This window comes from Oncorhynchus nerka, linkage group LG7, assembly GCF_034236695.1.
Source record: "Oncorhynchus nerka isolate Pitt River linkage group LG7, Oner_Uvic_2.0, whole genome shotgun sequence".
Lineage (NCBI taxonomy): Eukaryota > Metazoa > Chordata > Actinopteri > Salmoniformes > Salmonidae > Oncorhynchus > Oncorhynchus nerka.
The window spans coordinates 71524571-71539041 of record NC_088402.1 but is presented as its reverse complement, the minus strand read 5'-3'; the positions used below and the strand labels follow the sequence as shown (position 1 = coordinate 71539041).

Sequence of the window (14471 nt, the reverse complement as noted above, 5' to 3'; positions counted from 1 at the left end):
CGCTTTGAAATATGTATGTGAGACCTTAGAAGGTTTAGCTGTTTGATTTTAATTCAGTACTTGCAACATTTATGTTATGTCTAAATGTTATCCAACCATGTAAGTCAGATGAAAATAATCTTTGCGTATTTACTGCCATATGGATTACTGACCAGTTCCAGGTAGAACATACAGGAATCTTGTTAAATTCTTCTAAATCTTTTGTATGATTTTAAGAGTTTTTGGAAAATGTGGTCAAGTAAGAAACTGAGGGAAATATGACAGAAATTCTATTAACAAACTTTGCATCTGCACAGTTCTTTCATCAGTCTGTTTTTGTAAATCGTTGTGTAAATTGTTAAAAGTAGTCCTTGTGCAGGTTTGTTAAACTCTGAAATCATTGTTTTGCTTGGCATACATTTTAAGTGAAAGATCTGAGTCTAGACAGAATGTCTAGGAAGAGACGTTCTAATCATGTCTGTCAACTTGTCTGTACAGACGCGGCAAGATGGTGGACTGAACACAATCTGGTGGGTAATAACATTCAATCTGGATAACAACACCAAACAAATCATAAGACTAGAGAAATGTATTGGCAAATATTATGAAAACGAGCAACACCCAAACATGACAGAATAAGACAGGAAATCTATTTCAAAATGAAAACGTGACTCTTCTACAGACAGACCATTTTAATATTTTCACCACCGGGAATGGTAAAGGTCGAAACCGACATGTTAAAATCAATAAATGATAAACTGGATATATTTGAACTAGTCAGTAAGGATATAAAAGACTTGAAGGCAAGCCTCGAGATGAGTGACGAAAAAGCTGCAACATTGTAGAAAGAAACACACGAGCTCAAAGGGACAGTAAGATTGAAACCGAAGTTAATGAACTTAAAAAGGCAAACACTGTTCTGAGAGAAGCCTTACTTGACATAAAGACTAGGTCCATGACAGAGAATCTGGTACTTACAGGTATCCAAAAGAAAGAAGTTCCTGAATCTGTAGTTTGAGTTCCTCCTTACAGCGCTTCAGATTCCACGGGAAGCCATCGACAAAATCCAACTCTAACGTGTACACCGCTTCGGGCAGAGGTATGAACACCCATTTGTTGTCAAATTTGCTTTCTTTAAAGATAAAATAATGGTTAAAAGCCTGGGTAAAAGACTTGCTGGCATGAAAATAGGCATGAAGGACCAGTTACCGAAGTAAATTGTAGAGCGGGGTAAAGTTCTATATCTAATTTTCAAGGAATACAGATTGAAAGGGAAACGCGTAGCTCTCGTTGTCATTAAACTGTATATTGATACCAGTTGTTCAGAGACACAGACTACTCCATGGCTATTTTTAAAATTAAAGTACTCATAGAGGAGGCAAATAAGGAGCAAACAGAAAAGCTATATTTTTTTATCTTCAAATTTAACTAATTGGAACACAAAAGTAACTAATTCAACATGGTGGAGAAACTCAGTAAACAGAAGGCACAGTATGTTTGGGAAAGTGTGGTGTTGAGTGAGAAAGGAAATAGTTGCATATACCAGAATCAATGTATTGTTGTGAGCAGGGGTTGTGAGAGCTTTCAATTTTGCTCAGATGTGGGATATACATTTTATGATGAATGATACACATTTATTTATTGTCCTAACGTGGTGGAACAGTGTTTAAAATATATTTTATTTATTGTCCTGTCATGGGGATTTAAAAATAATTATAATTATTTATGATCCTATATTGATGGACTAGTCCACAATCTAATACCCTAGACACCCATCTGAATGACCCAAATACTAAGGAGAAGTCCCTAACTGTTTTATGGGCCTGCTGTAAGCGGCCTGTATGCAACCAAAATGCAGTCAGAGACCTAGAGCAGCACCGCCCCCTCAAGATTCTGAGCCGGGTCCTGCAAAGCCCCCTGAAGGGAGAGCATAATATACAAGGAAATTCTTAAAGCTGCTAATGAGAACCTTGACGAACTTGTACCTAGCCGGTGGGGATTCTGGTTGGGTGGTCCCACCCCGGCAGTGGCAGTGCTGGCAACACTAGCTGCAGTAGCCCATGGGGGGGGGGTCACACTCAGACATTCAGAGAAGGGGCAAATTGTGGCACAAAATCAAAGGTCTGGCTGCACAGAGATGCTTGGTAATATGGTCACTACGGAGGACCATCTTGTGGGTGTTTCAGGGTAAGGGAGGAAATCTGACCTCCATTTAGGACGTGACGACAGTTTAAAAAATCTCCTTTTTATTTTTTGGGGCACAACTTTGCAGGCCTTCTCACACCGCTGCAACTGTATATGCATTTGTAAATCAAGACCAATTATTGAGGTGGGCTCTGGGATTGTGCAACAGTTGAGAGTCTTTGATTGTTGTGGGGGAAAGGGGTTGAGTGTGTTAGTATTATACAACTGTTGCGAGGGAGTAAAAGGTGTTGGGGACAATATAGGATGATTCACAATAATTGTTTGCTAAAATAACAATTGCTTGCCATAATGTAATTTTGGTAATGGCGAGACTAGTGAGGTAAAAATCGTTTGCATAAATTGCCTACATTACTACAAATGTTAATAACTAATTATGGAAAATAAGAAACAGGATTTAATATATTTAAAGGCTATATATAATTCAAATCGAGGTGCGGGCAATGGAAATGCATTTGGCGGTTGATCTGCTTCTGTTCTATGGATGGCACTGTGTGCTCTTTTCGATGGATCCCGGTCTCCAGGGCTATGGGATCCGGGGGGTTGGGGGTGGTCTGCCGGACATTGGGATGACAACTCAACTCGGGATGAGGAATGATTTTAGTGGTGGAATAGTGGGAACCAATAGGAGGTTTGCTTATCAGCAATGCAAATATCATGGTACAGCTATATAGACACTCAAACATCATGTTACTTTTTTTAATGGTATGTTTACAAACATGTATAGATAAATATAATTGAAACGTGTCTTATGTTAAGTGATGGAGTAAGTATAGCCAGTTATAATTGTAATGGCTTAGCAGATAATAAGAAAAGACTATCAATATTTACCTGGCTAAAAGAGAAGGAATATACTATTGTTTACAGGGAACTCAACAATTTTAGATTCGGTTTTGTGGAAAAACGACTGGTGGAGCAAAATATATTTATCCCATTGGCAAAGAAATTCAAAAGGGGTGATATTAATTAACAGTAATTTTGATCCAAATGTGCAAATTGTCCAAACAGATCAAGGTAGATGGATTATTTTAAATATGTTATTGGACCATAAACAGATATGGCTTATTAACCTATACGGTCCAAATAATGATGATGATCCAAGCTTCTTTGAAGATAAGGTTGAAGTCGGAAGTTTACATACACTTGGGTTGGAGTCATTAACTCATTTTTCAACCACGCTACAAATTTCTTGTTAACACTACTGTGTGCTTGACACAAGTCATTTTTCCAACAATTGTTTACAGACAGATTATTTCATGTTTAATTCACAGTATCACAATTCCAGTGGGTCAAAAGTTTACATACACTAAATTGACTGTGCCTTTAACCTCTTTGGGCTAGGGGGTGGTATTTTCACGTCCGGATGAAAAGCGGGCCCAAAGTAAACTGCCTGTTTCTCAGGCCCAGAAGCTGTGATATGCATATAATTGGTAGATTTAGATAGAAAACACTAAAATTTCTAAAACGGTTAAAATCATGTATGTGAGTATAACAGAACTTATTTGGCAGGCGAAACCACGAGGATAAACCATCCAGGATTTTTTGTTGTTGGATATGACTGTTTTCAATTGGCTTTCTATGAGATACTAGATTTGAGGCATCTGGTTGCAGTTCCTATAGCTTCCACTAGATGCCAACAGTCTTTAGAAATGAGTTAATGTTTTTCCTTTGAGAAAGGAAGAAGGAGCCCTTTCCTTTCTGGGAGTCGAGCCAAGTGGACTGTTTTGTTTGGGGCGCGCGACCTGAAGCTCGCTCAACTTTCATTTTATCTGCTATTGAACACAGTTTATCCAGTCTTATCGATTATTTACGTTTTAAAATACCTAAAGTTGGATAAGGAAAGGTTGGACCAAGTTTACAGGTAACATATTAGATCATTTTTAGTCATGTTGGGGGAGTTGGAACCGGTGCTTTTCTGAATCAAACGCGCCAAATAAACTGACATTTTGGGGATATAATGATGGAATTAATCGAACAAAAGGACCATTTGTGATGTTTCTGGGACATATTGGAGTGCCAACAGAAGATCTTCAAAGGTAAGGCATGAATTATATTGTTATTTCTGAGTTTTGTTGCGCCTGGCGGGTTGAAATATGATTGTCATGTGTTGGTATGATGGGGTGCTGTCTTCACATAATAGCATGGTTTGCTTTCGCCGTAAAGCCTTTTTGAAATCTGACACGGTGGCTGGATTAAGAAGTTAAGCTTCATTTTGGTGTATTGCACTTGTGATTCTGAAAGTTAAATAATTTAATTTGAATTTGGCGCTCTGCCATTTCACCGGATGTTGTCAAATCGATCGCGCTAACGGGATTTGATCCATAAGACGTTTTAAACAGCTTGGAAAATTCCAGAAAATGTCATGGCTTTAGAAGCTTCTGATAGGCTAATTGACATAATTTGAGCTAATTGACACAACCTGTGGATGTATTTCATGGCCTACTTTAAAACTCAGTGCCTCTTTGTGACATCATGGGATCTTCAAAAGAAATCAGCCAAGACCCCAGAAAAATAGTAGACGACCTCTACAAGTCTGGTTCATCCTTGGGAGCAATGTCTAAATGCCTGAAGGTACCACGTTCATCTGTACAAACAATAGTACGCAAGTATAAACATCATGGGACCACGCAGCCGTCATACCGCTCACGAAGGAGACACGTTCTTTCTCCTAGAGATGAATGTACATTGGTGCGAAAAGTGCAAATCGATCCCAGAACAACAGCAAAGGACCTTGTGAAGATGCTGGAGGAAACGGGTACAAAACTATCTACATCCACAGTAAAACGAGTCCTATATCGACATAACCTGAAAGGCCGTTCAGCAAGGAAGAAGCCACTGCTCCAAAACCGCCATTAAAAAAGCCAGACTACTGTTTGCAACTGCACATCTGGACAAAGATCGTACTTTTTGGAGAAATGTCTTCTGGTCTGATGAAACAAAAATAGAACTGTTAGGCCGTAATGACCATTTATGTTTGGTGGAAAAAGGGGGAGGCTTGCAAGCCGGAGAACACCATCCCAATCGTGAAGCACGGGGGTCTCAGCCTCATGTTGTGGGGGTGCTTTGCTCAGGAGGGACTGGTGCACTTCACAAAATAGATGGCCTCATGAGGAAGGAAAATGATGTGGATATATTGAAGCAATATTTTAAGACATCAGTCAGGAAGTTAAAGCTTGGTCACAAATGGGTCTTCCAAATGGACAATGACCCAAAGCATACTTCCAAAGTTGTGGCAAAATGGCTTAAGGACAACAAAGTCATGGTATTGGTTTGGCCTTCACAAAGCCCTGACCTCTATCATTTAGAAAATTTGTGAGCAGAACTGAAAAAGCGTGTGCGAGCAAGGAGGCTACCCAAAACGTTTGACCCAAGTCAAACAATTTAAAGGCAATGCTACCGAATACTAATTGAGTGTATGTAAACTTCTGACCCACTGGGAATGTAATGAAAGCTGAACTAAATCATTCTCTCTACTATTATTCTGACATTTCACGTTCTTAAAATAAAGGGGTGATCCTAACTGACCTAAGACGGGGAATTTTTACTAGGATTAAGTGTCAGGAATTCTAAAACTGAGTTTAAATGTATTTGGCTAAGATGCATGTAAACTGCAAGCAACATTAGTCTATTATGGTGGGGGATTTTAATACGGTTTTAAATACCTCTGTGGACCATAAAGGAAATCACACTACAAACTATCACCCTCAGGCACTTAAGGAAATCATGAATGTCATGGATATATTGGAATTGGTGGAGATATGGAGTCTTAAATACCCTGACCTAGTGAGATCTACTTGGCGGAGGCTAAATCAAGCTAGTCATCTTGATTACTTTGTCATTCTCTCTGGCACCAAAAGTTAGTGTTGATAGGGGACAGAATGCAGTTGGATTATATATACACTGCTCAAAAAAATAAAGGGAACACTAAAATAACACATCCTAGATCTGAATGAATGAAATATTCTTATTGAATACTTTTTTCATTACATAGTTGAATGTGCTGACAACAAAATCACACAAATTATCAATGGAAATCAAATTTATCAACCCATGGAGGTCTGGAATTGGAGTCAATCTAAATTAAAGTGGACCACACTACAGGCTGATCCAACTTTGATGTAATGTCCTTAAAACAAGTCCAAATGAGTCTCAGTAGTGTGCGTGGCCTCCACGTGCCTGTATGACATCCCTACAACGCCTGGGCATGCTCCTGATGAGGTGGCGGATGGTCTCCTGAGGGATCTCCTCCCAGACCTGGACTAAAGCATCCGCCAACTCCTGGACAGTCTGTGGTGCAACGTGGCGTTGGTGGATGGAGCGAGACATGATGTCCCAGATGTGCTCAATTGGATTCAGGTCTGGGGAACGGGCGGGCCAGTCCATAGCATCAATGCCTTCCTCTTGCAGGAACTGCTGACACACTCCAGCCACATGAGGTCTAGCATTGTCTTGCATTAGGAGGAACCCAGGGCCAACCGCACCATCATATGGTCTCACAAGGGGTCTGAGGATCTCATCTCGGTACCTAATGGCAGTCAGGCTACCTCTGGCGAGCACATGGAGGGCTGTGCGGCCCCCCCCAAAGAAATGCCACCCCACACCATGACTGATCCACTGCCAAACGATCATGCTGGAGGATGTTGCAGGCAGCAGAACGTTCTGCACGGTGTCTCCAGACTCTGTCACGTCTGTCACGTGCTCAGTGTGAACCTGCTTTCATCTGTGAAGAGCACAGGGCACCAGTGGCGAATTTCCCTATCTTGGTGTTTTCTGGCAAATGCCAAACGTCCTGCATGGTGTTGGGCTGTAAGCACAACCCCCACCTGTGGACGTCGGGCCCTCAAACCACCCTCATGGAGTCTGTTTCTGACCGTTTGAGCAGACACATGCACATTTGTGGCCTGCTGGAGGTCATTTTGCAGGGCTCTGGCAGTGCTCCACCTTGCACAAAGGCAGAGGTAGCGGTTCTGCTGCTGGGTTGTTGCCCTCCTACGGTCTCCTCCACGTCTCCTGATGTACTGGCCTGTCTCCTGGTAGCGCCTCCATGCTCTGGACATTACGCTGACAGACACAGCAAACCTTCTTGCCACAGCTCGCATTGATGTTCCATCCTGGATGAGTTGCACTACCTGAGCCACTTGTGTGGGTTGTAGACTCCGTCTCATGCTACCCCTAGAGTGAAAGCACCGCCAGCATTCAAAAGTGACCAAAACATCAGCCAGGAAGCATAGGAAGTGGTCTGTGTTCCCCACCTGCAGAACCACTCCTTTATTGGGGGTGTCTTGCTAATTGCCTATAATTTCCACCTGTTGTCTATTCCATTTGCACAACAGCATGTGAAATGTATTGTCATTCAGTGTTGCTTCCTAAGTGGACAGTTTGATTTCACATAAATGTGTTTGACTTGGAGTTACATTGTGTTGTTTAAGTGTTCCCTTTTTTAGCAGTGTATTTCCCAAAAAAGGTATGGGGGATTGGAAATGATGCAGACAATTACATTGATGGAAGCAACAATCGTTCTGCAATATTAAAGCTGATCCACCCCTTAAGATTAAAAAAACAACTTGTTGCTAGAGCTATCATCATCCTAACATAGAGCTAACATCATATTCTAAACTGTACATCGTTTGTCTAAAGTCTCTCATGTCAATGAAAACTGATGTTCTTGTTCAGTTCACAGGCATGCTACCTGTGCTCCCTCTTGATGTCCTGGAGGAGATGCTCCTAAATGTCCCTCCACAGCAGGTGGTGTGTGTCTGTCGACTTGTGTGTCGTGAGTGGAAAGAAGTGGTGGACAGTGATTCTCTTTGGAGAGAGAGGTGCCGAAGAGAAGGATACCAGACATATGTGACTAAACTACCTAAAGACTGGCGTTTGTTTTACTTCTTGTGTAAGAAGAGACGTAATCTTCTCAAGAACCCCAGAGCAGATGGTAGGAGTCAAAATAACAATGTATAAATTCTCTGTTGGTGTATGGGGGGTCCTGTTATTAACCCCAGAACCCACATTTCAAATCCGTCCCTTACTATTTTTCTCCAGATAAATTCAAGGGCTGGCAAATTATGGAGAATGGAGGGGATAAATGGAAAATAGAGTCAGTGGAAGAAGTGCCGCTTCCTGACAACACTGTCCAAAAGTACTTTGCGACTTCTTACTCGTGAGTATACTACTATACCATTTTAGTTTTTCAGTGAGAGAATATCACTTGGTCCCACTTCGTTTCACATCGACATTGGTGTTGACTTATTTTCCAGCTCTTCAAATACATTTGGATGATAACACCTAATAATGCCTATCATTGGCAATGACCTTGCTGTCTAGTTTACATTGACTTCAGAAAGTTTTCACACCCCTTACATTTTTCTACGTTTTGCTGTTACAAGGTTGGATTTAAAATTAATTGAGTTGTCCATTTTTGTCAACAATGTACATAAATAAAGAACATGCATACATCCAGTCCCAGTCAAAAGTTTGGACACACCTACAAGGGTTTTTCTTTATTTTTACTATTTTCTACATTGTAGAATAATAAAGGACATCAGAACTATGAAATAACACATGGAATAATGTAGTAACCAAAAAAGTGTTAAACAAATCAAAATATATTTTGGTTTCTTTCAAAGTTGCCACCCTTTGCCTTGATGACAGCTTTGCACACGCTTGGCATTCTCTCAAACAGCTTCATGGGGAATGCTTTTCCAACCGTCTTGAAGGAGTTCCCACATGCTGAGCACTTGCTGGCTGCTTTTCCTTCACTCTGCGGTCCAGAGGTCGGGTGATTGTGGAGGCCAGGTCATCTGATGCGCACTCATCACGCTCCTTAGTCAAATAGTCCTTACAAAGGCTGGAGGTGTGTTTTTGGACATTGTCCTGTTGAAAAACAAATAATAGTCTCACTAAGCGAAACCAGATGGGATAGTGTATCACTGCAGAATGCTGTGGTAGCCATGCTGGTTAAGAATGCCTTGAATTCTAAATAAATCACGGAGTGTCACCAATAAAAGCACCACCACAACACCTGCCTCATGGTGGGAACCACACATGCGGAGTTCATCAGTTGACTCAAATTTGGGCTAGTCAAACCAAAGGACACATTTTCACCGGTCTAATGTCCATTGCTCGTGTTTCTTGGCCCAAGCAAGTCTCTTTTTGTAGTGGTTTCTTTGCAGTAATTCGACCATGAAGTTCTGATTCAAAGTTCTGATTCAAAGTTCTGAAGTTCTGATTCCTCTGCAGCAGAGGTAACTCTGGGTCTTCCTTTCTTGTGACGGTTCTCATGAGAGTCGTTTTATTACAGCGATTGATGTTTTTTGCGACTGCACTAGAAGAAACTTTGAACGTTTTTTAAATTTTCCGGATTGACTGACAGTCATTTCTTAAAGTAATAATGGACTGTCGTTTCTGTTTGCTTATTTGAGCTGTACCTGCCATAATATGTACTTGGTCTTTTACCAAATAGGGCTGTCTTCTGTATACCACCCCCAACTTGTCACAACACAACTGATTGGCTCAAACGCAGTAAGAAGGAAATAAATCACACAAATTAACTTATGAAGGCACATCCATTAAATTAAATGCATTTTCAGGTGACTACCTCATGAATCTATTTGAGAGAATGTCTTGACAGCTTTGCACACTTGGCAAAGGGTGGCTACTTTGAAGAATCTCATAAAATATATTTAGATATGTTTAACCAGTGTTTCCATATGTGTTATTTCATAGTTATTATGTCTTACATAGAAAAGAGTAAAAATGAAGAAAAACCTTGGAATGAGTAGGTGTCCAAACTTTTGACTGGTACTTATAGTGACAAACCAGGGGGTTTTATCTAGACATTTACACAGATCAGGCACGGACACTAGTGTGGTACTTCAGTTTCAAGTGTTTTTTTTTGTTTGATTTAAAACAATAAAGAAGAATACACACAGGTCTCCTCCAGGAGACCTTTTCTGGGTTACCTCCTTCTGGAATCCAGAGAATGCTGTCTCCTCTGGGGTAGAACACCTAGCCCCTCGGTTCTACGTCTATCCGGTAGTAACCTCTCACTACCTCCAACCCTCCCATGTGCTGTCTTCCTGGCAACATTATGGGCACTGTACAGCTGTTGAACAATCAGCTCCAATTTAGTCCTGGCCGGAGGACCTGTCAAGACCTGGCACGTCCAGCAGAGGGAACCACCGCTGCGGAATGCAGGCTCTGTCACCAGGCCTTGAAGTGTCTCCCCTCGGTAGCTTGTCCTCGGTACGCCCCCTTAGCCCTGCCGGGGAGACTCCCTTCTCGATAGGGCATCCGCGTTCTCATGCTTCTCCCCTGACAGTGCACAACAGAAAAAGAGAAGCGTTGAAGTTGCAAGAACCACCTGGTGACTCAATCGTTTGTGGCCTTTCCCCTGGCCATCCAGACCAGGGGAGGATGGTCTATGGCCAGGGTGAAGTAGGTGCCCAACAGGTAATACTTAGGAGTGTCGCTCCCACTTCACAGCTATTTTGCGACAATCAAGTATGTATTTTCTCAGGCTATCAACTTCCGGCTTATGTACATGGGGTGTTCCTCCCCATCATCTACCTGGGAGAGGACAGCCCCTAGTCCCGTGTCGCAGGCATGCATCGGTACCAGACAATCGTCCGTAACGAGAATCGGGTGGGAGCACAGAGCTTCTTTTAGGCGCCTGAACTCCCCTTTGGCCTCATCTGATCACTTCACTGTTTTCGGTAGGCAGGCAAGCCCTGGTCAGATCGGTAAGGGTGGAGGCTATACCTTCCTCTTCTGGACCTTGATGTTCCTCTGTCCCATCAAATACCCCAGGTACTCCACCTCTTCAAACCCCAGTTTGCATTTCTTGAGAATCCATGCAATAGCTATTCTCGCGGCAGTCGACGTAGGGACAGTAAATGGAGGAGTATTAATGGCAGTGAAGGATGCTATATTGACAGCGTGGAATTGGACTATGGCACAAATGAAGGATTGTGAAGTACGCATCATGGACAGTGTTAGCAGTAGTAGCGGTTACTTTTCTGAGGGCATTGATGATGAAACATATATACAGTGCTGAGTTACCTCAAGATGAGGCAAAGTCCATCGCACATCGGCGGCTATGGAGGAAGTAGCAGATGGGGAGCAAAGTGAAAGTGACATGGCTTGGGAAAACCTTGGCGCTTGTGGCCAGATGGGGGAAGACTGGGTGAAAGCATGAGGTTTTTTTTGGGCCTTCATTGTTGTGTACCCAGCAGAAAAGTATCCAGAAGGCATAGAGGTGAAGAGTTTGTTACTTAATGTCCTTCCTAGCAATGAAGATGTAATGGGAGATTATATACACACACACATATATTTATATATACGCATCAAGTTACATATTGCAGCTTTAATTTGTAAACATTTCTAATCATCATTTTTGACATTGTGTGTCACTGGCCTACACACAATATACCAATTCATTAAACTAACAGCAAAATGTAGAAAAAGTCAAGAGGTGTGAATACTTTCTAAAGGTACCGTGTATGGCTCTAAACCAAGATGGCGTAGCAGTTGGATGTGTGTTTGTCTTGTCCCGTGTAAATAGTCAGTTTTTTAAAATATATATTTTAATCTCACTTTCCATCTACGGACTGAAGATACTTCCCTGCAACCCGCCTCACCCAATGTGGTATGGATCTGCTCTTTTTATACTTTAGAACCGGAACCTCCATCAGAAGCTAGCCAGCTAACTAGCTACTAGCTTGTAGTCAGTTAGCCACTGCTAGCTGTCTTCACTGTTTAACTCAGACACCAGCCAGCTTCAGCCCGGTTAATACCTGCCTGTCTGCACAGTGCGATATCAACCCAGAGCATATGGGACTGCTTTTTCTCTACCACATCACCGGATTCGTACCGCAAACTCTGGACCATTACACCAGATCATTGCAGCTAGCTAGCTGCAACCTGAGTGGCTACTGCTGGCCAATGCCTCTGTCTCGAATCAAGCACCAGTTAGTCTTGAGCTAGGCCCATCTCCCGGCTAGCTGAAGAGGTCTACCAGCTAATTCTTGGGCTACAATACCTCTTTTGCCAATTGGCCTGGACCCTTTATTGCCGACAAGGAGCCCCGCCAATCCATCATGACTGGTCTGCCGTTGTAATCGTCCGAGGGTGTTTCAACAGGCTTTCCCGTTTCGAAAGACCATCTGCTAGCCCCGGCCCGCTAGCTTTCTGAATCGTGGTATCTCCAGCTCACCTAGCGTAGTAGAGGCTACCGAACAGCTCCCTGACTCACCTATTGCTGCTCATTGGACCCTATGATCATTTGGCTACACATGCCTCTCCCTAATGTCAATATGCCTTGTCTACTTCTGTTTAGGTTAGTTCTAGTTTTATTTCACTGTAGAGCCCCCAGCCCCACCCAACATGCCTTAGATAGCTCTTTTGTCCATCCCCCCACGCATGAGACCTCACCTGGCTTAACTGGTGCCTCCAGAGACACAACTGCTCATCGTCACTCAATGCCTAGGTTTACCTCCACTGTACTCACATCCTGCCATACCCTTGTTTGTACATTATGCCCTGAATCTATTCTACCACGCCCAGAAATCCTTTTATTCTCTGGTCCCAACACACTAGACGACCAGTTCTTATAGCCTTTAGCACTACCCTTATCCTACTCCTCCTCTGGTAATGTAGAGGTTAACCCAGGCCCTGTAGCCTCCAGCACCACACCTATTCCTCAGTCGCTCTCATTTGTTGACTTCTGTAATGTAAAAGCCTTGGTTTCATGCATGTTAACATCAGAAGCCCCCTCCCTAAGTTTGTATTATTCTTTGCTTTAGCACACTCCGCCAACCCTGATGTCCTGGCCGTGTCTGAATCATGGCTTAGGAAGGCCACAAAATTCTGAAATTTCCATCCCCAACTACAACATTTTCCAACATGATAGAACTGGCGGAGTTGCAATCTACTGCAGAGAGCCTACAGAGTTCTGTCATACTATCCAGGTCCGTGCACAAACAATTGAAGCTTATACTTCTAAAAAGCCACCTTTCCAGAAATAAGTCTCTCACCGTTGCCACTTGTTATAGACCCCCCCCCCATCTATCTTCAGCGTTTGTACTGTTAGGTGACAAAACTGGGCTATGCGCAACACCCCGGCCATCCTACAATCTAAGCTAGATGCCCTCAATCTCACACAAATATCAAGGAACCTACCAGGTACAACCCTATATCCGTAAACATGGGCACCCTCATAGATATCATCCTGACCAACTTGCCCTCCAAATACACCTTTGCTGTTTTCAACCAGGTTCTCAGTGATCATTGCCTGTGTCCGTAATGGGTCCGCAGTCAAACGGCCACCCCTCAACACTGTCAAACGCTCCCTAAAACACTTCAGCGAGCAGGCCTTTCTAATCTGTACGTTTGTTTATCCCATGTAACTCTGTCACACTGCTTTGCTTTATCTTGGCCAGATTGCAGTTGTAAATGTGAACTTGTTCTCAACTGGCCTACCTGGTGAAATTACAAAATAAGAATAAAAGTGGCCTCCTAGATATGATGCATTGAATTGAAATGGCATTCAGGCTGCTTACTATCAACCTTGGTAAATGTGTTGGCTGTGTGTGTCGTCTTGTCTTTGGTTCATCTCAGGACCTGCAGGAAGTCTCAGCTGATTGACTTGGAGAAAGAGGGTTACAGGCCTTCTTTCATGGATGATTTTCAACCCGACATCATTATATCTGACTGGTGAGAGGAATATTAGAATTTTGTCATTCAGTGTCTGCTACTCTATACTTGTCAGAGGAATAGACTACTGTACAACTTGTACGTTTGTGTGTCATATCAGGTATGCTCCACGCTGGGACTGTGGCTCTGAATATGAGATCTGTGTTGAGTTGCTAAATCGTAAGAAGAAGCCAATTAAGAAGTTTAGTCCACATACTGTTGTCTTTCAACAGTGGAATGATCAGAAATGGAATCAGGTAAAACCTTCAGACTAAGATAATTCTCCATATACATGGGTCTGTAAATAGCTGAGTACACAATCAACAATGTGATTTCTCCTTGTCTTGTGCATTGGGCATTTTCAGTGATTGCATTGCACAAAAAAAATGCACACAAAACATTTGAAAGTTAAATAGTGCAGATAAAAAATAGGCAAAATAAAGTTGTTGTGTGTGTATATCACAAAAGTGAGTACACCCCTCACATTGTAAATGTTTGAGTATATCTTCTTGTGACAACACTGAAGAAATGACACTTTGCTACAATGTAAAGTAGTGAGTGTACAGCTTGTATAACAGTGTAAGTTTGCTGTCCCCTCAAAA

General features: G+C 42.4%; 1 protein-coding gene across 4 annotated transcripts in view; it reads left to right on the top strand.

Annotated features, from left to right (window-relative positions):
- The window catches only part of LOC115132319 (F-box only protein 6-like), a 30949-nt gene that overhangs the window by 5339 nt on the left and 11139 nt on the right, over nt 1-14471 (top strand). Inside the window, exons 1-6 of one of the 4 annotated variants that reach the window (XM_065020791.1) lie at nt 492-509; nt 960-1078; nt 7855-8113; nt 8221-8338; nt 13795-13890; nt 13991-14126. In XM_065020791.1, coding sequence (XP_064876863.1) covers nt 7864-8113; nt 8221-8338; nt 13795-13890; nt 13991-14126 — 600 coding nt within the window. In that variant the 5' untranslated portion in view covers nt 492-509; nt 960-1078; nt 7855-7863. Of the gene's footprint in view, nt 1-477; nt 510-562; nt 1079-7854; nt 8114-8220; nt 8339-13794; nt 13891-13990; nt 14127-14471 lie in introns of those variants that run through there. The other 3 variants (XM_065020790.1, XM_029664854.2, XM_029664853.2) reach the window with 3 other exon arrangements.